Genomic DNA, 26,942 nt, shown 5'->3' with positions numbered 1-26,942 from the left:
GACAAGGAAGACAGTGAATAAACAAATTAATGAGGGCATAAGAAAATATAGAGTAGGTATTCTTCAAGGAATTAAAACGGGATGATATGACAAATGACAGGGTTAATTTTTTCTAATCAATTAAAATTTTTGTTTTCTTTCTTAATGGTTAATGCAATTTGAATAGTTACTAAATTCAAAAATTAGGAAAGAGGAAAGCTCCCTCTCATTCTTGTACCAATCTACCCATTTCCCTTTCCTGGAGGTAGCCTATATCACTGATTTCTTGTATGTCCTAGAAGTTTATATGTATACCTGTGCTGTACTCGATAATCAGGCCTCATTTGATAGGAATTTAAGTTCTTGCTAATCTTTGCTATTGAGTATAATTTACCTACAAGCACAGGAACATTTGTCTATACGGCTTTGTTCATTGTATGCACTCTGTTGTTCAAGGAGGGCATGGACACACATGCTACTATTACCACTGAGGGCGATATCCAATAGGATGTCTTGGGGTTAAACTTAGTAGCAGAGCGTGTGTGATCTCTTAACTCTTGTTATCCTATAGAGAGTGTGCTTTAGCTGGATGTGATTAGACTGGACTCAGCATGGCTAGTATTCTAGTGATGACTTCACTCCCATGACATTCCATAACACTCCCATAACAAGGCAAGGGGCATCCAAGCCTTTGTGCAATGGTGGAAATTCCTTGGCCAGGGAAGTGGCCTTGTTTGAAAGGGAGCATCCCCAGACCTCAGCACCTGGTATCAGCCTATTCCTTGTTGAGGTGACTCAGACCTGCTGGGCCAGTGCGTTGCCAAGTCTTTGGAATGAGGAACAAATGAGCCTCCAGAGCTATCTGGATTTGTCTTTCTTCACCTGTAATAATATTGCATGACTGAGGGAAGGAGAAGGGAAAGGGGATGAGAGAAATGTGATTATGAGGCTCCGTCTGCTGGTACTGCACACTTAGTGTCAGACTCTTAAAAAGATGTATTCAGTATCTTAGTTTTCTCATTTCTTCCACTTTGCAGTCTTTGCCCATGTGACATATTAAGAAAAAAATTCTTAGTGTGTTCATCCCTTGTTCTTCATTTCATACTGCAAAGATGCCATTCCAAAGATGATGATCTTGGAATGGAATAGCAATAAGAAAGTTCCTTTGAGGGCCCTCAGTTTTTCTTTGTCTTCTTAAACCATTCTGATTTGGCTCTTCTGGAAATTAACAATAATTTAGTAATTTGTTGTTAGTGCCATCAGGTTGATTTTGATTCCTAGCGACCCTGTGTACAGCAGAGCAGAACCCTGCCTGGTCTTTTTCGTACCATCCTCTCATCTTCTGGCACTATTCATAGGGTTTTCATGGCCGGTTTTTCAGAAGTGGGTGGCCAGGTCTTTCTTCCTAGTCCAGCTTAGTCTGGAAACTCTGCTGAACTCGGCCCACCATCATGACCCTTCTGGTATTTGAAATACTGGTGACATAGATTTCAGCATCACAGCAATAGGCAGCTGCCACAGTATGACAACTGACAGATGGTGTGGTTCCCTGACCAGGAAAGGAACCCGTGCCTTAGTGATGAGAATATCAGAATCTTAACCACAAGATAGCTAGGGCTGACATAATTTAGTAATAGATGTATTTAATCCTTAACAAAGTTATGAGTTAGTGTCAAAGATTAACACAGCCAGACATTAGTTAGAGCAGTAGAAACATTTTATTTTCTTACTACTGACAGTAGGAAAGAGCTGAGCTCCATTCTCATTTGTGCAGAAGTGATTTGGGTGTTTTAAAGGGAGAATGGGAGGGGCGTAGAGCAGGGGCTCAGTAGACTTAGAGAAGTGAAAGATTACAAAGGATTGGTCAGTACAAATGCAGTTAGGCCAGCTGTGTTTGCCAGTTGGCAGTTATCAAAGTTCTCTCTCCTGCCACAGGGATTGGGAGACAGAGGCTCTGTCTTTCCTTTGATTACATTTCAAAGGAATGGCTCTCAGGTCCTTGAGAGAGACACTTGAGTTGCATATTTACTATTTGTAAGCCCCTTTTAGTAAATGCTCTCAGAAACAGAGGTCAGGGGCCTATTGTCAGGTGTTGCTAGAACAAATGGTAAAATTTCCTGGCAGCATTTTGAGTTTTCTCGGGCATTTTAGTGGTTAACTGGGGTCCTCCTAGGGACCTGGCTTTATGCTGCCAGAAGCTGTGCTAGAGTTTGGTCACGTTTTTTAGTGCAGCGATGGATGCAGTTACGTGCCAAGAATAGGCACTATTATCCCTATTTTACAGATGAAGAAACTTAAGCACAGAAATAAGTAATTAGCTCACACAGGATCATACAGCTGATAAGTCGATAAGTAGAGCTGAGATTTGAACCTAGGACCTGGACCTCTAAACACTGTGTTATACTGTCTCATGGCACTGAAGGAGGCTCTGGGGAAACAAAGAAAAATATGATTTAATCCCTGTCCTCAAAGAGCTCTTCGTTCACTGGAAAGGAACAAACATTAGAATAAATAATTATAATTATAAATAATTATAATTAAAAATATCCATTCAGCTGTCCCCTTCCTGTCTAATGATGACTCCTAAGGCTTTCTCTCTAACCTCATTCCCTCTCCTTTTAGCTACTTTGTATTGTCATCTGCCGGCCAGACATTGCAACTGTGTATCTCACCAGTACCTCAAACATATTATATCCTAACTGACTCATTACCTTCCTTACTGAGCAGCTCTTCCTGACCTTTTTCTGACTTTCCAGTTTTGAAGTGACGTCACTAGTCTCTCAGTCACTCAGGCTCTGTCCTGTAAGTGATGTGTGATTCCTCTCTCCTTCACGTCTGAGTAGTATTCAAGGCCTGTTGATTGTGCCTGAGCTTTTCTGTTGCCCTCCCCCTCTCGCCGTATGTCCTTTCTTCCTCCAGACTCCACCCTTCCTCCAGACTCCAGTCCAGCGTTTCTACTTGCCAGGCTGGATCGTAGCAGGTCCCCTTGCCTCTCACTTCTCTAGTATGCTGTCCAGCTAGTCTGTTTTACTGGCCTTACCCCCTATCACATGCATGCTGTGTATTAGTTAAGCTGGATTACTGTTCTTTCTATAGACTCTGCATTTTTCTTCTGTACATAAAGATTAGTAATTAGAGTTTTGACTGTTTATGAGCTGTTTTGGAATATGATTTTATTTAACTCCCTATATTTATTTTGTTTGCTAACTTTGAAGACTTTCAAGTGGGTGAAGAGTGGGATCGGTGGATCAGCCAACATTCTCTGCTTAAAAGATTATGCTTACCTCTCACTGTCTTTGCCAGACACATCCATTTCTGTTTTTAGCTTCTTCCCTTTATTGCCTTACTGAATACTCTCCCTTCCCTATGACACTGTTTACTTCTGTCCTTCAGGACTCAGCTCAGGTCCCCTTCTGTTTTGAAGTTCTCTCCAATTTTTCTAGTTTATGTCAGTCTTACTTTGTTTGTCTCTAATTCATGTCACAACTAAAGACTGGACTGTACCATTAACACTTAATTATATAAAGATATATCATGTTCTTTCATTGTTTAGTCTGTTTTCCTCAACCAGCTTAGACACTTTTGTTGAAAGCATAAACTATGTGTTGTAGTTGTATGCCGCAGAGCACTGAGACCATAAATAGGTGTGTGTGTATGCACCTGTTATCGTTCGTTTATTCCCTTCAACAAGTTTGTGTTGAGCACCTGCTGTACGGTGGCATTTCTGCTCTCTTGGAGTTGACATCCTGATGAGGGATTTAAGCTAACAGATGAATCATCACAAATTGTGTTAAATTCTGCAAACAAAATAAAATAGGCCACTGTAATAAAGCATGGTGTAGAGTGCTGATTTGGATGGCGTGAAGGCCTCTTTGGGAAAGCACTTAGTGACTACTTGCTGATTGACGTATTTCAATAAAATGAAAACAATTCTATGGGGTTCTTACTATCTGTTATTTTAAAAATTATAGATATAAAAATATATAATGTGTGCAGTTTAAAAAGTAAACAAACACCTAAACCACTGTCTAGCTGAAGAAATACCTTTGATGCTTTTCTGTGTTTCTTTCATATTCCATTCCTCTCCTCCCCCCAGAAATAACTTCTCTCCTGAACTTTGTGTTTATCATTTCCTTGCTTTTTCTTGGGTTTTGCTCCATATGTATTTCTAAACGATATATGGCTTACTTCTGGGTTTTGGACTTTATGTAAATGGAGTCATGCTGTATATTCTTCTGTGAATTTTTTGTTTTGTTTCTTCTTTTTTTCTTTCCTAATATTAGTTTATGAAATTTGTCTGTGGCACATTTTACCTAGGACTTCGTAAGTAAAGGGCTGTATCATCTATGGGGAAAACAGCTCCCTTAGGAGAGCTGAAGCTCTGGAACATATTGTAGAACCCCAGAGCTGCTATTAGATGTTCTTGCTTCTTTGTTACCTTCTTAAATATTCCTTTATTGTCCAAGCATCTGTTTGTTCTCACTTCTCTTGGTTGGTGAAAGGTAAAGTAAGCATTTAAAAAAATTGTCATATAGAAATATTTATAAACTATAGAAAATATGAATAGCATCATTATAACTGTCCCTTCAGAATCTTAAAGTTGACATTTTGTACTTTTTTTTTTTTAAGTATTGCCATGGACAGCAACCATCAAAATAATTATAAACTTAATAAAACCGAGAAGAAGTTCTTAAGGAAACAGATTAAAGCCAGGCATACTTTGCTGAGACATGAAGGCATTGAGACAGTATCCTATGCTACTCAGGTGACCTAAAACTGTTATTATCATTTGAATAATGTATTTGAATGTAAATGTATTGCAATTTTAATGTGTCACAGTGATATTTGTTAATAATTGCTCAGAGAGGAATGCTGTAATTGTTCAGTCGTGTGTTACGTCTATATTCAGTATACGTATGATGGGACCTGATCACTTTCTGTTTTGGGACATTGAATTTCCCTTGATTGTGTTGAACTAGAGGAAGTTGTGAGTAGATATTAATAACAATAACACTAAAACTGTTTACAGTTTACAAAGCATTCTTACATTCGTTATTATATCTAATTCCCTAAAAATCCTTATGAAACAGGTGAGAAAACTAAGATTCTAAGAGGTGGTGATATGTCCGTTGATGTGAGGTGGCTGAATAGAAACCTAAAGCTAGATCTTTTGTATCCTAACGCAGGCTTCTTTCTTCTATTCCTAACTTTGTCTGTATTATAAAGTGTTTTGATTATATGCTATAAAACATTTTTTGTTTATTAGACCTTATCTACAAAGACTTTTCATTATCTGATGGCAATAATTAAATTATATATATATGAGGGACTATGAGACTTCCTGGGCTTTGAATTAGAAGAACTTAGTTTAACTTTTAGCTTCTCCACTATTTGGACATGAGCAGTACCCTTGACCTCAGCTTTATTCATTCATAAGGACATAGTATTGCATACCTTTTTATCTCATTGGATTGTTAGAGTCCAAAGAGAACATGTATGTGACAGTACTTACTAGTCATTAAAATACCATATAAATGTAAAGTATTCTTATGATGTTCTTTCTGGTTCTAAGGATATGAGAGGAGGAAGGAAGCTTAGCCATCATCTAACCGAGGGCCAAAGACATACAATTGAGAAGGTGGAACTAGGATTAAAATTCAGGGCTCTGGACTCTCAGACCAATACCATTCCCTTATATCATGCTGAGGCTGCCTTCTGTGCTGCGTCGTAGTTTAGGAATGAGTAGCCTTTTGAGGTGAGTTTAAATTTAGCAGGTAAAAGGCCCATACTTAGATTTCATTAAATATTAATGACTTTAGAGAATTTAAACCAAATCCCTATAAAAAGGATAGAGTAGATAACAGATTAGAATTAATATGTTTGCATAGACTTTCTGCCAAGAGCCACTGAGGCTGTGAGGCATTCAAAAGATTAAACTGACGTACCCTACTCTGATCTCTTCCCAAGCATGCCTTATAGGGGTCGTGACGAGAATTGGTAAGAAAAGAAATGGGTTAAGTTTCTTTGCTGCCTCTGAAGCTTGTTTCTGGTTGGGTCTGTCTTTTCTTTCAGATCTCTAGAAACTTTAATCTTACCTTGGTGACTTCTAAAGTATCAACTTATTTGGGCTTGATTATTTTTTTCTCCACAGTATTTTTAAAGGAAAAGAGTAAAATTGTAGAAGGACCTCCAATTATATATTATCTATCTAGGGGAGAACAAATGCTCTTTCCGCAATGTGTTTTAAGTGTACATGCCTTTGTGCAAATTTATAGCCATCGTGAGATTTTTCTAGAGGAGTGATCCTCAAACCATCAGGACTGAAGATAACAAAAAAAATTCTAAATTCTCTACTTCATATTGTCGGGAAAATTGCTTGGCTGAACAATTATAAATAAAACAATTATTGTATTTAATTATATGGTATAATTCACATGTAATAGGAAATGAGTTCTTTCCTTCACTCCCCTCTCCGCTTGTTTTTGTGTGGTTTGCCTTTAGAATTGCCCCCAAATCACTCAGACAGCATCTTCGAGCGCCACTAGTCCTCCTCAATCACGCCTCACCATCTTCCTTAGTTCTTAGATGGAGCAGTGGACCTTGACATTTACAAAACCTTTGCAGTTCCTTAGATTTGGGAATATGGAAATGTTTTTGAAACTGTGGCTGCATATAACCAAATTATTTTGGTGCTTTAATTTACAAACCCCATTGAATTAGGTCCAGGGCAAGCCATCTGAGACTAAATTTTACACCATATTTTGTAGTATTGTATTAGTGTGTTTGTCTAGTATGTGTATGTGTATACTTTCGTACATATAAAATGTTGGCTATCCCATGACGGAACAGAGCTTTTCTTATTATCCAATTTTATAATAATTCTATAACGTTCTTTTAAAACAAGGTTGTAGATAATCCTATTTTGTATAAAAGAAACTAATACGTTATGTTCTGATTTCCAGCTTAGTATAAATCAGAGTTTGGCAAACTGCTGCCCTCGGGTCAAATCTGGCTTGTGAGCTAAGAATGAGTTTTACATTTTTAAAGCGTTGTTAAAAAATAAAAGACTACGTGACAGGCTTATATGACCTGGGAAGCCTAAAATATTTTACATAGGCCCTTTTCAGAAAAAGTTTGCTAGTACCTGGTATAAATAATGAAACTTATGAGAGTTGGCTATCGATGGTTTACTTTTGTTATGCTACAAAATTTTTAGGAGTTACAGTTACAGATCATAAATGAAAGATCTTAACGCTGTGTAGAATGCTTTATAAGTACAGTCGTCCCTTAACCACAGGGGGTTGGTTCCAGGACCCCCGTGGATACCAAAATCCGTGGATGCTCATCTCTTAGTCTGCCCTCCGAATCCTTGGGTTCTGCATCCAAGGATTCAGCCACCCGCGGATTGTAAACATTGTACACATCTGCAGTTGGTCAACTCTGCAGATGCGGAACCCATGGATGCTAAGGACCGACTGTACAAAGACTACAAGGGCACTAGGCCATTAACATTGGAATAAAAACAGGAGACCTCCTGCCCCATCCCCCAAAATCCCTTGAATAAGTTCAGGGCAGGTCTGCAAATGACAGGTAGTAAGCATGAAACTTACAGAGGAAAAAATTTTAATTGCAAAATAACTGAATTACCCATAGAGGAAAATCTTCCTATTTTATGTTCAGTAGAACCTGTAATTGGTTTTTCTTTGAGTCAGTACCTTTACTTTTAGTTTTTAGTAAACATTATATAATGGTTCTATCAAAAGAACCATTCTGGAAACTGACAGAAATAGCTTTGAAACCCACTCCTACTAGTCATTACCTTAACCCAATTTTTCTCATCTTCAATTGATTCCTCTATGCCGTGGGGCTAATATTACCCACTTTGTAGGATTGTTGTGAAGATTATGTTAATAAGGATTAAGTAGGAAAAAGCATATAGCAGTGTCTGACAAAAAAGCAAGTATTATGTAACTCCTTGTTCCTTCTTCTCTCTCTCTCTATGCTTTCTCTTTCCATTATGTTAAATTTATATTTATGAACAGTGAAAAAAGTTATCTTTTAATTTGTATGTACGGTCATTAGGAAATAAATATTTTACTGAAAGCACTTTTAAAAATCAATCTTTACAACATAGGAATACTTTTTAACCTCCAAATATTTAGTAAATTGATTTATATACTTTGGATGAAATTAGAAAACCAAATAACCATCGTAAGGGAAACTTTTTTAATTACACTTTTGTAGACATCATCTTATTTTAAAATCTTACTTAAAAATAAACAGGTCGATATTAATTGCTCATGTTGCTTTCTGTTTTTGCTTTTTTAAGGTCCTGGTTGTTGCCAATGGTGGTTTGGGTAATGGTGTGAGTAGGAACCAGCTGCTTCCAGTTTTAGAGAAATGTGGACCCGTGGATGCTCTCCTAATGCCACCTAATAAGCCCTACTCGTTTGTAAGATACAAAACTACAGAGGAATCCGAGAGAGCCTACGTTACCCTCAATGGAAAAGAAATAGTGGATGATTTAGGACAAAAGATCATTCTGTACTTGAATTTTGTGGAAAAAGGTATTATCATACAAGTATCTTTTAAAAAGTAGTTCTTTTTTTTAAAAGTAATTCTTGCTTTTTTTTTTTTCCCCTAAAGGTTGGCACCTAAGCTAATGGGGCTGGCCCCAAAATAGTTCTTACTTTTGTGTGAATTTTGTTTTCATGCCTGAGTTGGGAGTTTCAGTTGTTATGAAATAAAATAGGACATCCGTTAACAAATGTTCTTTAAATACCTAGTTGTGCCAGGCACGGCCCTGGTAGTTGAAGGGAGGTGAGTTAGACATAGCCTGCCTTAAGGAGCTGGTTCCACCAACCTATCAATATATTTTTTATGCATGTTACTTATTTTGGAATCCTACTATCTAATTGTGTTTTTCAAAATTGAATGTTGGGGACTCAGATCACCAATTTATTTTACAGTGTCTACCTGGAAGCTTTCAATTAATCACCTGGGAATTAATTATGATCCAAATGATTATGTGCAAGCTTCATCTTTATGGAGGAATGTTACTGAACCAAGTTCGTTTTTGCCGGCTGCCCAGAAAGCCAAACACTGAGACGGCGAGATTGCAGCAGAGAGAGGGTTTAATCACAAGGCAGCCATGTGAGGAAGTGAGAGCATGAGCCTCCAATTTGCTTCCCCGAAAATAGGGACTCAGGGATATTTATGGGATAGTGGGGCAAGGTGGTCTGAAATGTGGAGAGAGGTGATTGGAGGTGAGGAGAGTGAGGGAATTGACGATCTGCGCAAGCGTAGTCAGACTCCACGCCTCTTCATAGGACCCATCTTGACAAAAAGGCGGCATTAGCATGACCTGAGGGTGGAGTTTTTAGCCTCTTTATGTCAAAAGGTCACCTATCGGACATCTGCACGGGCCCGGTTGATGAGTTGGTGGTCTCAACCAGGCTAAGTGGACAAGGAGTTCTAATTCCTGAAAAACAGCTCACACACCCATTACCATGGTGACCCAGGCTCCAGGGAGATGTTATCTATAGGAGCCTAGTGGGAGTCAGATAGTGTATTGCCTAAGCAGCACAGTCAGCAGTGGGTGGGTTAAACAGCTAAAAGCTGTAATCAGTAATTGCAAAAAGGAAAAAAAAACTTTAGTACTTAGATACTTAATCATCAAGGCTGTTCGTTGGTTTCAGGAACACCTTTAGCCACCAAAGATCCCAAAAGCTTTATAGTGGCACTGTCCAATAGAACTTTCTGTAGTAATGGAAATGTTCATATGTTCATATCTGCGCTGTTCAACATGATTGTGTGATTGAGGAACTGATTTTAATTTAATTTAAATTATTTTAATTAGTTAATTAAAATTATTTTTATTTTTTTTTTGCTGAGGAAGATTTTCCTTGAGCTAAAATCTGTTGCCAAGCATCCTCTTTCTTTTTTGCTTGAGGAAGATTAGCCCTGAGCTAACATCTGTGCCAATCTTCCTCTATTTTGTATGTGGGTTGCTGCCACAGCATGGCCGCCCCCAAGTGGTGTAGGTCTGCACCTGGGATCCAAGCCTATGAACCTGGGTGCCAAAGCAGAGCATGCTGAACTTAACCACTCTGCCACAGGGCTGGCCCCTAACTTAACTAATTTAAATCAAACCTTTATAGACTAATTTACAGAATTTCTATAGGGATTATTACATCTTTTCAACATTGTCCTGTGGAAATGAAATGTAGTGTGGTGAACTTTGATTTAGATGTCTGATCTCCTTCTGTTATATTCACTTGCCCCCTATCTAGGCAATTAAAGGGTTTGTTTAGATATCCTTTGAGTGGGTGGATGAGTATAATCTGATCAAATTTGTGTTTTTGTAAAATAAGACTCAAGGAAACTTTTAAAGACTCTTTTAAAGATAAATTTTAGAAGTTGTAATTCTCAGTGTCTGTATTTAATTTTAAATCTGATTTATGCCTTATAGATTTAAAAACTAGATCATCTCCATATTTTATATGTTTATGATCAATTTTTGAAAATTGAATGGTTTGAGAGTAAGTTTTTATCAGAAAATACTGTCCTTGGGTTTTCCCTCGATTGGTATCTTGAACACTCTGTAAGAAATTGCACAAAGTGATTTTTGGAGTGTTCTTTATTTGAAATCATACATTAGATCCAGATGTACTTCTAAGACTGTTATAATCACATTTATAACCTTGGAAATCATTTTTAGTAGAAATGAATGGAGAATAAAATGAATAGAGAATAGAACTGTCGCAAACATTTTGATACTTGTTTTATATCTGCGACAAGATAGCCAGTTAATAACAAACACAAGAGATATTTTTGGTTCTTCAGTTTTAAAAAAATATATTTAGAAAACTAAATATGAATTACTTATGCTATAAATTACTTGTATTTAAGGAATTCTTCCCAAACTTTTCCTTATGTAATTTGAATAAATAATATAATGCCTGGCATATAGTAAGCACTGAGCGAATATTTATCAGATGATTCACTGTTTCTATTTCCAAAATGTTAACAAATCTAGTAGACATTATTTTTGTGAATTTTTATATTAATTGATTGAAAGATGAAAACTGTTCTGCGGAAAAGCTTCGGAAATTGTGTCTGTGACATGATCAGCTCTCTAATAGTAAATATGAATTACACTATTCCCCTTATCTAATCATAAATTCTTTTTATTTTGCCTTCTAGAGCTGTACTTATCTAAAACTTCGAAGGACATAGGGACTTAAATTATTGTAATATATGCTAAATAATTCTTCATAAATGATATTTTTATTTCTCCAGAAAATTTTATGTTATTTTGCATTTTTCTGTTACTTGACCATAGCTAGTATCAAGAATCTGAGGGCAAAAACAAGCATGTAAATTTTGGTATTCATTATTTGTGGACAATCAGACTTGGTTATAGCGGGGCATACTGTAGATATTATGAGAAACCTTGTTTCTTAGTGAGATTTAAAAGCTGGTTCAGTCATGTTCAAACAGCATATTTAAGTAAATACTGTTCTATTTGATAAATACAGTGGACTTATGTACCATAAATGTACCATAATTTTATCTTGGTCTTATTTTTGTATTTTTAATATGTCATGTGCCTTTTAGCATTCTTATTTCTGAAAATAAGGATTAGGAGTCTTATGAACTAATAAATGGCTTTTGGGACAGAATTATTTGTGTATAAGAACTTTAAGATTTGTATGTGAGTATTTTAATTTCATTTCCCACAGCGCAGTGGAAAGAGTTGGGGCTTCAAGCCTTACCTCCAGGCCTCATGGTAGTAGAAGAAATTATTTCTTCTGAGGATGAGAAAATGCTTTTAGAAAGTGTTAACTGGACAGAAGATACAGAGAACCAAAATTGTAAGTAAAACTTAAAATCTGGTATTTAAAAGTATCTGCAAAATGGCCATGATACTGATCTTTCTTTTCTTCTCCTCCTTTGGTTTGTTAAAACTGTACTGTTTCCTTAAAATTACTGAAAGTAGCCTGGATCCAGTGTTAGGCAAGTCATACCAACAATTCTTAGGAGCATTAATAATAAATAACATTTATATAGCTATCAATTTTAAACTCCAAACTGATTAATATTTGTAAGCCAGCCTTGTAGAGCTAACATTTATAACCCCTTTCACATGTCTTGTCTTATTTGATCCTCTCCACCTAAGGCAGATATCCTCTGAGGAATCAGCAGGTCAGCGCCGTACTGTTCTAATGCAGTCAGAGCCTGCTGGAGATATTTGCAAATGAGTTACTCTGACTCTCTCCACATCATTAGCAGTCTTGTGAGCGGCAGTGTGCGTGTTCAGCTCTTTCAGATAGATTGGGGGAGACTCTTTAAGGGTTCTTTACAGTTTTAGACTTAAAAGAACAGCAGATACGAGAGGAAATGGTTGATTTTATTAAAGCAATAATTTATCAGTTAATGAAAGTTACCATTCCTAAACTAATCCTTACTTATAATGTTCACTTTGAAATATACGAAGGAATGAAATTCTTTTCTCCCAAATAATTTGCTTTCTTCTCTTCATACAGTTCAAAAATCCTTAAAACACAGAAGAGTAAAGCATTTTGGTTATGAATTCCACTATGAGAACAACAATGTAGATAAAAATAAGCCATTACCTGGGGGTAAGTAATTGTTAATAAACAATAAATGCTGGTTAGAAAAAAAGATTTAATATATTAGAAGTACATCGTAGCTGAGGACATGTCTCATTTGTCATTTGTAGGTAAACTTTGAAATAGTTGTTTAAATTTAAAACATTTTAATTAGCCAAGTAGTGCAGTTTTGTGTTAAACAATTAGTACATAAAGCTAAAGTTCCTCTTGAACATTATCCTTACTCTCATACTTCTTAGAAGTAGTACTGTTAACAGTTTAGTATATACCAATCCTTTAAAGACGAGTTTACTTTCAAATGTAGATACCTAGAAAGGTCTGTACTAGTTGTTAACATGGAGTAGTGTATTGCCTTCTGTAAGCTATATAATCATATATTACTTGTATTACTCCAACTTGTTCCTTTCCCTTCATGATATGTCCTGGAGATCTTACATAGTTTTTCGTTTTATTGAATGTTCAATAATAGTTTATTCAGTTAGTTCCCTTTTGATCGACATTTAGGTTATTTCTAGTTTTTAGCTTTTACAAGTAGTGCTGCGGTGAGTATCTTCATACACCTCACTTTATGCACTAAGCAAGAGTTTCTAAGGGAGATTGCTAAATTAGAATTGTGTCAAAGTTACCTTCATTTAAAAATGTTAATAGAGGGCCAGCCTGGTGGTGCAGCCGTTAAGTGCACACATTCTGCTTTGGTGGCCCGGGGTTCACTCGTTCGAATCCCGGGTGTGGGCATGGCACCGCTTGTCAAGGCATCCCACATATAAGGCAGAGGAAGATGGGCACGGATGTTAGCTCAGGGCCAGTCTTCCTCAGCAGAAAGAGGAGCATTGGCGGCAGATGTTAGCTCAGGGCTAATCTTCCTCAAAAAAAAAAAAAGTTAATGGATACTGACAAATTGCCCCCAAAACAGTTGTGCCAACTTATTCTCACCAGGTGTGCACTCACCCCCTCCCCCCACCAACATGTGATATTATAAAACTTTTAACTGTATAATTACCTGATTACTAGTGAGGATGGTCATTTGTATTTTCTTTTTCTTTTTTTTTTTTGAGGAAGATTAGCCCTGAGCTAACATCTGCTGCCAATCCTCCTCTTTTTGCTGAGGGAGACTGGCCCTGAGCTAACATCAGTGCCCGTCTTCCTCTACTTTTTTTTATATGCGGGATGGCTGCCACAGCATGGCTTGACAGGCAATGCGTAGGTCCACACCTGGCATCCAAACCTGCAAACCCCGGACTGCTAAAGTAGAACATGCGAACTTAACTGCTGTGCCACCAGGCCGGCCCCTATTTTTATTTTCTTTTCTGTGAATTCTTTTTCATATGTTTTGCTAGTTTTTTCTTCTAATGGGTTGTCTAATTCATTAATAAGAATTTACTGTATAATCTGGATATTAATCCTTTGCTAGAATTCTTTGTTGGAGTTAAATTTATCTATATTTTTATGGCTTTGGTCTTATTTAAGGGTTTCCCTCCCTCATGAGATAACATTCATGACTCCAATAAAAGTAAGTTAGTTCTACTTTGAGAAGTGTTTTTTTTAAGAGAAATAATTTAAAATAATTAATTTTAAAATAAATTGAATAATTAAAAATAAAAAAGAAAGTGGTCAGGCTAATTTTCAGTATAGAATATGGAAAATTTTATCATTTTATTACTGTTTTACAAAATATCAAAATTGTCAGCAAAATTGCTCTTGGACGTTTTATTTGCTAAAATCGGTAAGATAACTTTAAAAGATTCTTAAGAAGGTTTTGTTTATATTTTGCTTTGCTTGTGGGTTTATTGCTGTATTTGGGTCTGACTTCTAAATTAAAGGCTGTATGATTTTTATCATAGTGATTTTTTTTTGTTCTTGGGTTAAAACATGCAAAGTAAATATTTTAATATGTTTTATCTTCATGATTAATGACTTCAGGTCTTCCTGACATTTGTGATAGCATTTTGGAGAAATGGTTAAAGGAAGGTTTCATTAAACATAAGCCTGATCAATTGACTGTAAACCAGTATGAACCTGGGCATGGTGAGTGTTTCTTTTTTTTAAATTCCAGTTATATATTTCATAACTCAGTAGATTATGTAACTCTCTAAAATCAGAGGTATTATTTTTTAGCTCAGACTAACTCTTAATGTGCTTATGTGTTTTACTTGTGTTGACTTCAGTTCCTTGCAAATCTGCACAGCGATCTCTTGAGGAGCTTACATCCCAAAGTGTGAACAGACTGACACAATTGCTATTTGTGATTTTTTTTGTTCCCTCTCAACATTTTATTTAGAGAGGGAGAAGATTGCTTTAACAACAATGGTATAATGGAAGAAACCAAATAATTGACAGATACAGAGAAAAGGCTAATTGGGTGATCTTGCTCTTCTTTCTCTTCTGTTGAGAATGTGGAAGACAATTCTAGGATGACATGTTAGTGAAAAATCTTTAGGTTATTGATTTTTTGCACTTGTTAACAGCATCTTCCTCTGATATTTGTAGTAATCAAATGATCTTAAAAGCTTTATTAATGGTAGGAGTTGTAGGTTGTTTTCCCCCCTGCATTTATCATGCTGTATTATGATTGCTTATTTATCTGTCAGTCTTTCCATGGGTCTGTAAGCTCCTTGAGGAAGGAACTGTGTCTTACTAGCTTTATATACTCTCACCGTGTAGCAAGGTTCCTCTCACTTAAGAGGTGCTCAGTTAACATAGATTGAGAGGTTGGTGGAGGCAGCCGTGTCTTAATTATCGATGTGCTTAGTCTTCACACCTGGTTATTGCTTTTGTTCTACAAGTACTTGGGAATCCAGTGTTCAAGAGGAAAAGTGACTTTGTTATTTATCTTTCACTTCTTCTTTTTGGGCTAGGGTTGGGTAAATGTCCTAGTTAAGCAGTGACTCTCAAAGCTTGATTTTATTTATTTTTAGTTTTTTATTTATTTTTATTTTTTAAAGATTTTATTTTCCCTTTTTCTCCCCAAAGCTCCCTGGTACATAGTTGTGTATTTTTAGTTGTGGGTCCTTCTAGTTGTAGCATGTGGGACGCCACCTCAGTGTGGCTTGACGAGCGGTGCCGTGTCCGTGACCAGGATCCGAACCGGCGAAACCCTGGGCTGCCGAAGCGGAGCGCGCGAACTTAACCACTCGGTCATGGGGCCGATCCCTCAAATCTTGATTTTAGAATGAAGTCTTAGCATGAAGTTAACGTATTTTTGGTTGAGATTTAGTTTAATTTTTATTTGGTTACAACCACCATAAATGTTTCCTTTTAACTAAAATTATAGTACATTCCTGATTATCAAACAATGTTCTCACCATAATAGTGTGAGGCTATATTTAGAGTCATCTTAAATCTACTAAAGGAAAAATGAAGTGACTTATTATCCTATCTTCCATCTCAGGAATTCCCGCTCATATTGACACACACTCTGCTTTTGAGGATGAGATCGTTTCTCTCAGTTTGGGGTCAGAGGTAAATGTTCACACCTTTTTACTAGCTACCAAAAAATGTCTTATACAATACCCTTTCTTGTAGGATTTCCCACATTTCTTAGTTCAAATGAGTTAAGGTTTTAAAATGAAAAAGTAAAGGCACCATTAGCACTTTCGTTTCTTACAGAAGTGAAATTATCACTCCCTCTTCTTTTAGATGTACAGAGTTTTATGTATCAGCTCATCAGATGCCAGGAAAAGCCCTGTAATTTAAATTTTTACACATTTTACTTTTAGAAGTTGAATAAAATCCAGACTTCCCTTGACAACAATTTACTGAGGCAGCATTGCCATCTAGTGGCCAAAGATAGTAGCTGCAGGCTGTAGAAAAAGGAAACAAAACTAAAATCTAAGTGTTTGGAATTTTGATAAACTTTTTCACATATATTACCTGATTCAGTACCTTCAAAAACTTTGAGCAGCAGAGGATAATATCCTTATTTTTACAGATGAGGAGTAAGAGGTTCATGTTTATTCATTGACTTATGTCTATAGCTGCACTTTACCCGAACTGCTAAAGCTGTCAAAAACATGATTTAAAGTGATCCATGCAAACTGCAGATAGAATTTTAGATGGAAATCAGAATTTAAATCTAGAAGAATCTGTAAAATATGAGGTCACCTAATTTAACTAGAGGTTGCTTCAAAATCTGATCTTGTTCCTGGAGGCAAATATACTATTTACTAGTATTTTTTATATTTTCATAGTTCCCGTCCAAGCTTTGGCTTTTTTACCTTTACTGGGCTTGTGTGATCATGTTGATGCCGTGACTAGAGATTTAGTGCTGTTTGTTTGATAAGACAAAACCATCTTATCAGCTGCCTATGTGGGTTCCTGTTACGTGCTTTGAAAAATAATGAGGATGGGAAGGAAAAAAAAAGAGCTCTTCTCTGTCTAGTCTGTTTTCATTTTACCTCTTATCCTGGCTTGTAGCTTTAGGGGACCAGTAAAAAGCATCCTTGTCTTTTCCTCTCAATTGTGAAACCAATTGAGAAATGAGACAAAAGGTCAAATAGAAATCAGAGTGTCAACTTAACTACTGAGAAAACATGGAAGCATGTGGCTCTAGATCTGTAGCCACGTGGATTTCACCTCTGAATTAGAGGGCATATTGTCCTTTTTACTGGCACAGACAGACAACTGGAGACCTCCTCCATAGGGCATGAAGAAGCATATACGAGATTCTGCAAACCAGCTGGATCTGAAAAGAGACTCAGCCCTGCGTTCTTTCCTGGGGAGTTAGCAGTGAAGGAGTGGAGATGTGTTGTTCTTACACTGTTAGTGCCTTGGAAATTCCCTCCCCTCCTAGGGAAATATGAGGAATGGGGACTCAGTGTTCCTCCAACATCCCACAAGGTCATCATGGAGTTTTTAATTAAAAGTTGTAAGGAAGGGAAAACTTGCCCTTTAGTTGCACTGAAAATCTGCTGTAGCCATTATCTCCATTTGGCGTCTCTGGAGGCATGTAATTTTTAGCTGCTAATTTGAGTGATGGAGTTTGTGGTTAAAGCCGTCTTTGTAATAGCGGGCAAGCATGCATAAGTTATGACAAGACCAGTAGATTTTCTTATAAAAGATAGCTTATAAGGGGAAGTGAATCTTTGTAATTTAAAAAAAAAAAGGTCTACTAAACATTTAAGTTTATCACGCTATTTAAAACAGTCTGCTATATTTGGGGCCTTTTATTTCATCTGTAAAATGGGATTAATAATACCTCCTGCCTGGCTGAAGGATTGGGATGGGAATAAAATGAGTTAATGAATGTGAAAATGTTTTTCAAACTCAGAGCAATCCACACATGTAAAGGCTTGTTAAAGTATGCTGCTTCTTGGGCTCCTTACTTGAAGGCCTCACTTCTGTACCAAAGGGACATGTTCCCCTGGCCTTGAAATAGGATTTCAAGTGGTAGCTAGAAAGATGGCTTTCTTCTTTTCTTTTTGCGTTACCCACCGTTGCACCCTGTGCTGTTCTGTTTTGTTTTTGATGCTGTGTAATCACTTAAATTCTCTCCTAGACCTAGAATCTGGGGGGCGTAGTTTTGTCTCTCTTTATTTTCTCATCCTTGACATCTTTCATTGTTTTAAGAAATTTACTGTAGTTTCGACTCCAGCTTCCATTTCATTGTAATAATTTGTTAGTGGCACCATTTTTTTTTTTTTTTTTTTTAGCGTGTGTTTTGTTTGTTTCTCTCTCCTTGGCTAAAATCCTCAAGGTTATACTTTAACTTTTTACTTTCATCTCTTTCCCAGAAAATTTCTGAGATCTCTTAACTCTTAAATGCTCTGACACAAAGTGTTCCCATGAGGTATTCTTAACTGTTACATAAATCTTACTTCAATGCTCTATCTTTATGACTACCTGATCGTATTCTTCTTAAAACTCTTATGGTTCTTCTAAAAAATATTGTAAATTTCATAGTGAACGAAAATTGTCTTTATTTTTTCACATGTATTAGTTTTGCCTCTACAACTAGATTGTAAATCTTCTATGGTTGTATGCCTCCAAAAGTACTACAGATACCCATACATAGGTTATATGATATGTGTCTGTTAGGATGCTTTTAGCTGCAAACAACAGCAGAAAACCCAATTAAAAATGATTATGCCACAAAAACAAGTTAATACCTCATATAGCAAGATGTTTTAAGGAAGGCTGGTTCCAAAAGTTTTAATTTGTTGGCTTAGCTCAGTGATTTCACCAAGGAGCCAAGATTTTTCCATCCCAAATGCTCACTGCTCCCTTACCTGAGGACTGGCTTAGGGAAATAGCCAACAAGGGGTCGGATGCATCAGGACATGTGAGAATAATATACACCCTCTGAAGTAAAGTAGGCTTTTGCTTTTAAGTTACTCCTTCTTTGATAGGTTTGTCCTGCTGTAAAATATGTGGCTTTGGTTGGCCATGCATGTTTTGAGATATATCCTTGACATAAACCTCCTTGTGATAATGAACTAGTAATGTTGTTAGGCAAGTAATCAGTTCAGCAGTACCAAAGACTTGGTCAGTTAAGGGTGAAAATGACCATTTAATGTGCATCTACTTAAAGCCAGAACTAAACTTTTATTGTAAATAAAATAAACAATTTTTTTGATTAAGGTTTACTTGGAAAAATGAAACTAAAAATTATGAAGATAGTTAAAAAAATTTTTTTATTTAGCACCTTTAGATTATATTTCAACTATGTACTACCTTTTATTTATTTATTTTTTATTATTATCTTTTTTGAGGAAGATTAGCCCTGAGGTAACATCTGCTGCCAATCCTCCTCTTTTTGCTGAGGAAGATTGGCCCTGAGCTAACATCTGTGCTTGTCTTCCTCTACTTTATATGTGGGATGCCACCACAGCATGGCTTGATAAGTGGTGCTAAATCCGTGCCCGGGATCCAAACCGGTGAACCCCAGGCCGCCGAAGCAGAGCACGTGAACTTAACTGCTATGCTACCAGGCTGGCCCCTGCACTAACTTTTAGAACAAAGAATGAGTCATATGAGCTTTGTTTTGGTATTATTTTTCTGATAAAAATGTGATAGTATGATAAAAATTCCTCTGGTTAACTTTTATAGTTTGAATATAAAGAGCCTTTTTTTTTCCAAAAAAATTATTGAAGTCTTATCAGTTTTTCCAAGAACCTCTCTTACTCCTTTGATATCCAAATTATTTCATTTTGAGGTACCTATTGTGTATCATTGTTGTTTTCTTTTCTCTTCTTCAGTTGTGACATTCCTGACTCTGCCGGAGCTTCAAACGTTAGGTGGCTTTGCATGTGTTTTAAGTGGCTCTGCGGCATTTCTTTCATCAACTTCGGGAAGTCTGTCTTTTGCAAGAATTGTGGTTTCAGTTGTTTTGTATTTGCATTGCATTGGATAATATTTATAGGATCAAGATTCACTGAAAGCCTGACAAGGGGTTACTTCAGTGGGCAGAGATAGCTGCTGGTATTGAACAGAGAAATATTGGGGCAAATCCTAATTTTATAAGAATTTGGTTCATCAGTAAATATTTCTTATTATGATGACTTCTGCAACTGAGTGACCTGGGTAACTGGGCATTTGGTTCATGAAGTGAACATTGACATTCAGCAGGCATCTGTTGAATGTCTGCTAGAGGGCTATATCTTCCGTGATATTACCTGTTCTCTCTCCAGGCTCATGCTTTCAGCAAATAGTTATTGAGTCCAGCTTGATATCCTGAAATAGAGTATTGAATAAAAATGTTTTGTGAAATGTCTTGAGCTGTCCACTTGTTCTATTGCCAGCTGAATGGTTTTGTAGCCCCCTTGGGTGTTTTGCCTGGTATCTGTGTAGTTTGCCCCAGAGATGTTCAGTTCTCATTTGTCAGGAATGACCCACCGGGGTACTTCTCTTAGGAGTTTATTGCTTTAACGGACAAATGTTTCATCAGTTTCTGATCTTCAAACAAACTGGGGAAAAAATACCAAAGATATTTTCTTTACGGAGCTTAAAACAACGTTCTGGACTCTGGGTATATTGACATCCTCTCCAACCTCAAATTCAGTCCTTAAATTTACATATATAAGCAATATTTACAGCCTCAGAAGCCAAACAGTTTCTTCTTCCCATTTTAATCTTGATTCAAGGCCCAAGACTTTGTTCTTATCTAAGAGTTCTTGGAATATTTACATTTTTGAAGTTCTGTCAAATGGATTGTTTGTACTGTGTATTTCCTTTCTCCCTTCTCTCATCCTTTATAGCGCATTTATGATATTTTCCATCATCTCAGTAGTGCCCTCAGCATTAAAAGGATAGTAATAGGCCATCCTAGTGGGTGTATATTTCTGCATTTGCGTGTGTGTATGTGTGTGTGTTTGTGTTTGTGTGTTTGTATGTGTGTGCTTTGTATTCGTAGCCATGGTACTTCTGTCTGGCTGTGTATGTTGATGTAGATGTGGAAAGAGCATAACTCTCACATGGGATATTTAGTTGCATCATAGTACAACTAACATGGCATTAGGCCAAATCTTCATTTTTCTTTTAATCCAACCTGTCTCTAACATTCACAACTTCTGTGGACAAGTAGATCTGCTGGTTTGTGGGCTGGAAATAAATGCTATATCTTATTTGATCAAGTTCGTTTTTGTACATTGAAGTCTATTTTCACTTTTAAGCATTTTCTCTACCAACTTCTGTTCTGAAGCTCTCCTATTTCTGCATAATTTTCTTATCTTTCAAGATCTGTTGGAAGCCAAAATTCTCTTTTGTGTAAATTGGGCAAATGAGATTCTCCTGACAGTTCTTTAAGCGAACTCTTTATCTCCTTTAAATGGAGGAAGGTCTCCTTTATTGCTGCCCCTACAATAAGGATAATGGCAGAGAGATATGCCTATTTCAGCCAGCAATCTGCTAATAGAATCTGTTGCACAGTGTGACATCATAAAATAGAACATTTTGCTATATTTGGAGCCTTCAGGGTACTGATTCTTCTATCTTTGCAATGAGAATTTGTGCATTTACTTTGCAGCAAGACACCAGCTTTGTATCACTCCAGGTATATTGTAACTAGAATAAAATTTGTCAACTAAGTGCAGAAAACTACAGTAGAAGCCCGTTCAGGAGCTGTAGTTGGCACCAGTAGTTGGCTATTAATTGAAAAATCACTTAAGTTGGGGAATAATAATAATAAAAGATACATATATATTGCAAACATTTTATTTTAACTTACATATAAAATTCACTCACCAATATTTTGATGTAGGGCCTTTCTTTCTTTGAGAGTCCACAATCTGCCTTGTCTTCCAGTTTTCATTTCTTTAAAATGAAGCAAAAGCTTAAAGGCGTCTAATGAAACCATCTGAGTATAGAGTTTTATGTTTTAATGTTTTTCCCCCCAAGATTTTATTATTGACTTATCACATCTGTTACAACAATTCTAATTTTGTTCACTTTCATTGAGTTTTTTAATAACATTGAACTTCGTTTATATAGAGAAAAGCCTGTCTTTTCTTATTCTATTTTCACTGGTTTATGTAATATTTAATTAAATTAAATAATCGCTGGAACAAATGTAGCTGGCACAAAGAGGTTTGGGAACGCACAGCTGACTTGTTGAGCATATAGCTGAACTGCTGAGAACAGAAGTGCACGAACATGTTAGCTGCCTGTGATCAACAGACACGCAGGGCGTGAGTGTGCTTTACAGAAGAAATCAGGCACATTGGGTGGTGAAACGGATGTCTGTTAAAAGAGCTTTTATTTGTGTGACCAACATTGTCTCAGGCAATGTGGGAGATACAAAAATATTTTCAGGCTTAATTTTGTCCCCCCTCAGATTTTCAACCTAAATATTCAATTCTGTAAAAAACATTTCCTCTTTTCTAAATCAAAATTCGTTATCTTTTTCTTCAGCCATTTACCACCCACTGCTATTCTTGCATACAAAACAAAACAAAACAAAACAAAACAAAACAAACTTGCTCTTCCTGGGTTTCCTGTTGTGGTTAATTGTCCACTAATTGATCAATTTAGAACCTGGGAAATATTCTTGACATGTATTTTTAAGATTATGAATTTTGCCCTCCAGTACTAAGCAGTACTAACTGCATCCCATAGTGTTTTTTAAAAAACAGCTTTATAGAGGTGTAATTGTCATAGAGTAAATCTTTTACCACATATTTAAATAGACACTCATGAAAACTTTGCCACACTCAAGATAATGAACATATCCCTCATCCCCAAAAGTTTCCTCGTCTCCGCTGTTTCTCAACACCTTAGATTACTTAGTATTTTCTAGAGTTTTTTATACAGGAATCATACAATATATTTGCTGTGTGGCTTCTTTTACTCAACATAATTATTTGAGATTCATTCCAAGTCTAGCTTAATTGGTATCTTTACTTTCTTGCTGGACAAGAGAAGAACTTTAGAACACTTTAACTCCATTACACCCTTCTAATTTATGTGCTGTTATTATTGTGTATTTTAATTTTCTTCAGTTTTTTAGATAGTTCTTTGATTTATACAGTCAGTGTTCATTTAGACATATTTAACCATTTTCTTTGCTCTTCTTTCTTGTATCTTACGCATTCCATCTAGGATCATTTTTCTTTTGTATAATGTATAACCTTTAAATTTCCTTTAGTCCAGCTCTGCTGTTGGCCAACTCTGTTTTATTTTTGGTCAGCAAGTGTCTTTATTTCACCTTCATCCTTCAAGGATGTTTTCACTAGGTATAGAATTCAAGATTGGCAGTTATTTTCTTTCAGCATACTAAAGATTTCTTTTACCCTCTTCTGGCTTACATTATTGCCTTTGTTACCTTTGAAGGTGACCTTTGTTTATTTCTCTGGCTTCTTTTAAGATTTTTTTTTTAATCTTTCTTTCTTTTTTTTTTTTTTTGGTGAGGGAGATTGGCCCTGTGCTAACACCTCTTGCCAATCTTCCTCTTTTTTGATTTTTGTTTTCTCCCTGAAGCCCCAGTACATAGTTGTATATCCTAGTTGCAGGTCCTTCTAGTTCTTCTATGTGGGATGCTGCCTCAGCATGGCTTGATGAGCAGTGTATAGGTCTGTGCCCAGTGTCCGAACCAGTGAACCCCGGTTTGCCAAAGTGGAGCACGTGAAGTTAACTACTATGCCACTGGGCTGGCCCCAAGTTTTTTTTCTTTATCTTTCATTTTATGTAGTTTTATTTTGATGTGCCTGATTATTCTGTCTATTTTGGTAGGTTTGTTTATTCTGCTTGAGATTCATTGGGTTTCTTGAATCTATGGATTGGTTTTTTCCATCAATTTTGGAAAACTCTCAGCTATTATCTCTAGATTTTGGCCTCTGTTCCATTCCGTCTCTTTAGCTACCTTTTCTCTATGACCTTTATTTCACTTAGCCTGTCTTCTGATTTTCTGTCTTTTGTCTCTCGTGCTTTACTCTAGTTTCTTCTGTCACTACATCTTTCTTCAACCATGTCTGATTTATTAAACTCATTCATCGATGGCCTAATTTCTGTCATGGTGTTTTTCTATTTTAGAATATCTGGTTTTTATTCAAATTTACAATGTCCTTTTTTATTATTATTATTATTATTATTTCCATTTCAAGCTTAGCATTTATATCTTTGAACATGGTAAGCATGTTTGTTTTGTTGCCTGTATCTGATATTTGAATATCTGAGGTTCTTGTGGTTCGTTTCTGTTATCCCTGGTAGATTCTCTTCTTCCAGAGCAGATACTGTGATTTATTCTGATTCAGAATTCTGGAATGAAGGCTAGTTTTCTGTATTTATAGAAAGCTTACAGGCAGTTATGATATTTAGTTAGGATTTTGAACCATTGAGTTACAAAATACTGAAATGCTATATCGATATAGTATCAACTCCAAAGGCAGCAAGATTTCAGATTAATCTTTCAGACAAAGAATAAATAGAAATGAAGTAATATAGGCCTCAATGACAGCTCTAATCATCAGTTAATTAAATAATCCAATTCAGTGATAGAACCTGAAAAAGGTAAAGCCTGTGTGTATTGCTTCCAGATCCTTACGTGTTTACCCTGAGACTGGATTCAGCACTGGACAAGTCAGGAGACTTGGGTTCCAGATTATTCCTATTTGTAACTTTTAATGGACCATGGAGAAATCAGTTCATTTCTGGGCTGTCTGTCATAAATTGAAGTTGGCATATAATTCTTGAATTTTAATTGTCCTAGGGAGTTGATAAGCATTTAAAAATAATAATAGCAGCTACTGTTGCTTTCACTCTTATCACCAACACTACCATGACCATGATCATCACCACCAGGAGCCACCTATTCTTCTTTTTGGTGTATGTCTTGTAGTTGTTTTTTAAAAAAAATTTTTTGAGACATAATTGACATATAACATTATATTAGTTTCGAGTATACAAGATAATGATTTCATATATGTATATATTATGAAATGATCATCACAATAAGTCTAGTTAACATCTATCTCCACACATTGTTACAAATTTCTTTTTTCCCTTGTGATAAGAGATTTTAGGATCTCTCTTAGTGTATTTCATATATTCAATACAGTATTATTAACTATGCTTACCATGCTCTTTGTTACATCACCAGGACCATCTTGTTTTATAACTGGAAGTTTGTATCTATTGGCTACTTTCACCCGTTTTGCCCGCCCTCCACCTGGCACCTTTGGCAACTGCCAGTCTCTTTTCTGTATTTATGAGTTCAGTTTTTTTTTTAGATTTCACATATAAGTCAGATCATATTGCGTTTGTCTTTTTCTGTCTAACTTATTTTATTTAGCTAATGCCCTCAAGGTCCATCCACGTTGTCACAAATGGCAGAATGTCCTTTTTTTTCCCCCTGAGGAAGATTTGCCCTAAGCTAATAACTGTTGCCAATCTTCCTCTTTTTTTGCTTGAGGAAGATTAGCCCTAAGCTAATATCTGTGGCAGTCTTCCTCTATTTTGTATACGGATCACTGCCACAGCATAGCTGATGAGTGGTGTAGGTCCACACCTGGAATCTGAACCCACGAACCTGTGCTGCTGAAGCAGAGCATGCTGAATTCAACCACTAGGCCAGGGGGCTGGCCCCAGGATGTCCTTCTTTTTATAGCTGAATAATATTCCACTGTGTGTTTGTGTGTATATCTATCTATCTATCTATCTATCACATTTTCTTTATCCTTTCATCCATCGATTGACACTTAGGTTGCTTCCATATCTTGGCTATTATAAATAATGCTGTTATGAACATGGGGGTGCAGATATCTTTTCAAGTTACTCTTTTCATTTCCTTCATATAAATATCCAGAAGGGGAATTGCTGGATCATATAGTAATTCTGTTTTTAAGTTTTTGAGGAACCTCCATACTGTTTTCCATAGTGGCTGCACCAATTTACACCACCAACAGTGCACAAGGGATCCCTTTTCTCCACATCCTTGCCAAGACTTGTTATTTCTTGTCTTTTTGATGATAATGATTCTAAGAGGTGTCAGAATCATCACAATGAGATATCATCACGTAGCAACTACCTGTTCTATACTAGGCCTGTAGTAGGTACAATAGTAAATGAGTTTTTCCTTATGTAGTGCAATCCAGGGCCTCAGGGTACTTCTGGATGTATCATCTTTTGTAGAGAGACAGAAAACTCTGTTTTATTAAAAAAGTTCAGAGTTCCTCTTCTCCTCCACAATAGACTAATTCTCTCACAATGTGGTGGGATTCCATATTTGTAAATCCGAGGAAAGTATGTAAACGTACATTTTTGACATAATTGTATTTCTTTGTAAATAGTTTGTAGCTTCATTCTTGTTCTTTGCAATTGTGTCTGTCTCCCTTTTCCCTTCTCTCCTTTTCCACTTGTCCGAAAATGGTAGTCATGGCCATGATGAGGTATGTAGAATCACTTGTTTGCTATTTAAAATAAACAGCAAACTCTTAAATCATTTAGGTCAGTGAAAACGTTAGTGCAACTACAGAAGATTCATATTGGGCAGGCTATGGGAAACAGGTGGATTTCTCTGTATTCTGCTAAATTCTCAGCTATGGAATATTTTCTCGAGTTCAATGTAGTAAAATCTATCCTCTAAGCTTTCATCATTCTCTGTGAATCACACATCATTCTTCACATCAGATTTTCTCTTATCTGTATACTCTTCAGGGTTTCAAAAGGTTAATGATCTCAGCCTATTTCTAACCAATAAGGATCAGGATCAAGTTTGTCTTTTTTCTCAGAAGTGTTCCCAATGACAGGATACTCTTCATTTTCTCGTTTAGCCAACATGGAGATGTGTTTATTTCTTCATGTACTGTCTGTCACGAATCTTATCTTTACTTGAATCATAGAGTGATAGCTGTATCTGGGGTTTTCATTCTATTGTATTTTGACTGTGTAAAGGTTTTTATA

The 26,942-nt window shown here is 36.4% G+C and overlaps 1 protein-coding gene across 6 annotated transcripts in view; it reads left to right on the top strand.

The window, feature by feature from the left end:
* Positions 1 to 26,942, top strand: part of ALKBH8 (alkB homolog 8, tRNA methyltransferase) — a 53,074-nt gene that overhangs the window by 1,573 nt on the left and 24,559 nt on the right. For 4 of the 6 annotated variants that reach the window (XM_023644739.2, XM_001500933.5, XM_005611548.4 and 1 more), the window contains exons 2-7: positions 4,609 to 4,744; positions 8,309 to 8,546; positions 11,724 to 11,855; positions 12,528 to 12,623; positions 14,535 to 14,639; positions 16,003 to 16,073. In XM_023644739.2, coding sequence (XP_023500507.1) covers positions 4,609 to 4,744; positions 8,309 to 8,546; positions 11,724 to 11,855; positions 12,528 to 12,623; positions 14,535 to 14,639; positions 16,003 to 16,073 — 778 coding nt within the window. Of the gene's footprint in view, positions 1 to 4,399; positions 4,482 to 4,608; positions 4,745 to 8,308; positions 8,547 to 11,723; positions 11,856 to 12,527; positions 12,624 to 14,534; positions 14,640 to 16,002; positions 16,074 to 26,942 lie in introns of those variants that run through there. The other 2 variants (XM_070272748.1, XM_014741334.3) reach the window with 2 other exon arrangements.

The sequence above is a fragment of the Equus caballus genome, chromosome 7 (genome assembly GCF_041296265.1).
Source record: "Equus caballus isolate H_3958 breed thoroughbred chromosome 7, TB-T2T, whole genome shotgun sequence".
Lineage (NCBI taxonomy): Eukaryota > Metazoa > Chordata > Mammalia > Perissodactyla > Equidae > Equus > Equus caballus.
Note: the sequence above shows the minus strand (reverse complement) of the source record. Positions and strands in the feature narration are given on the sequence as shown.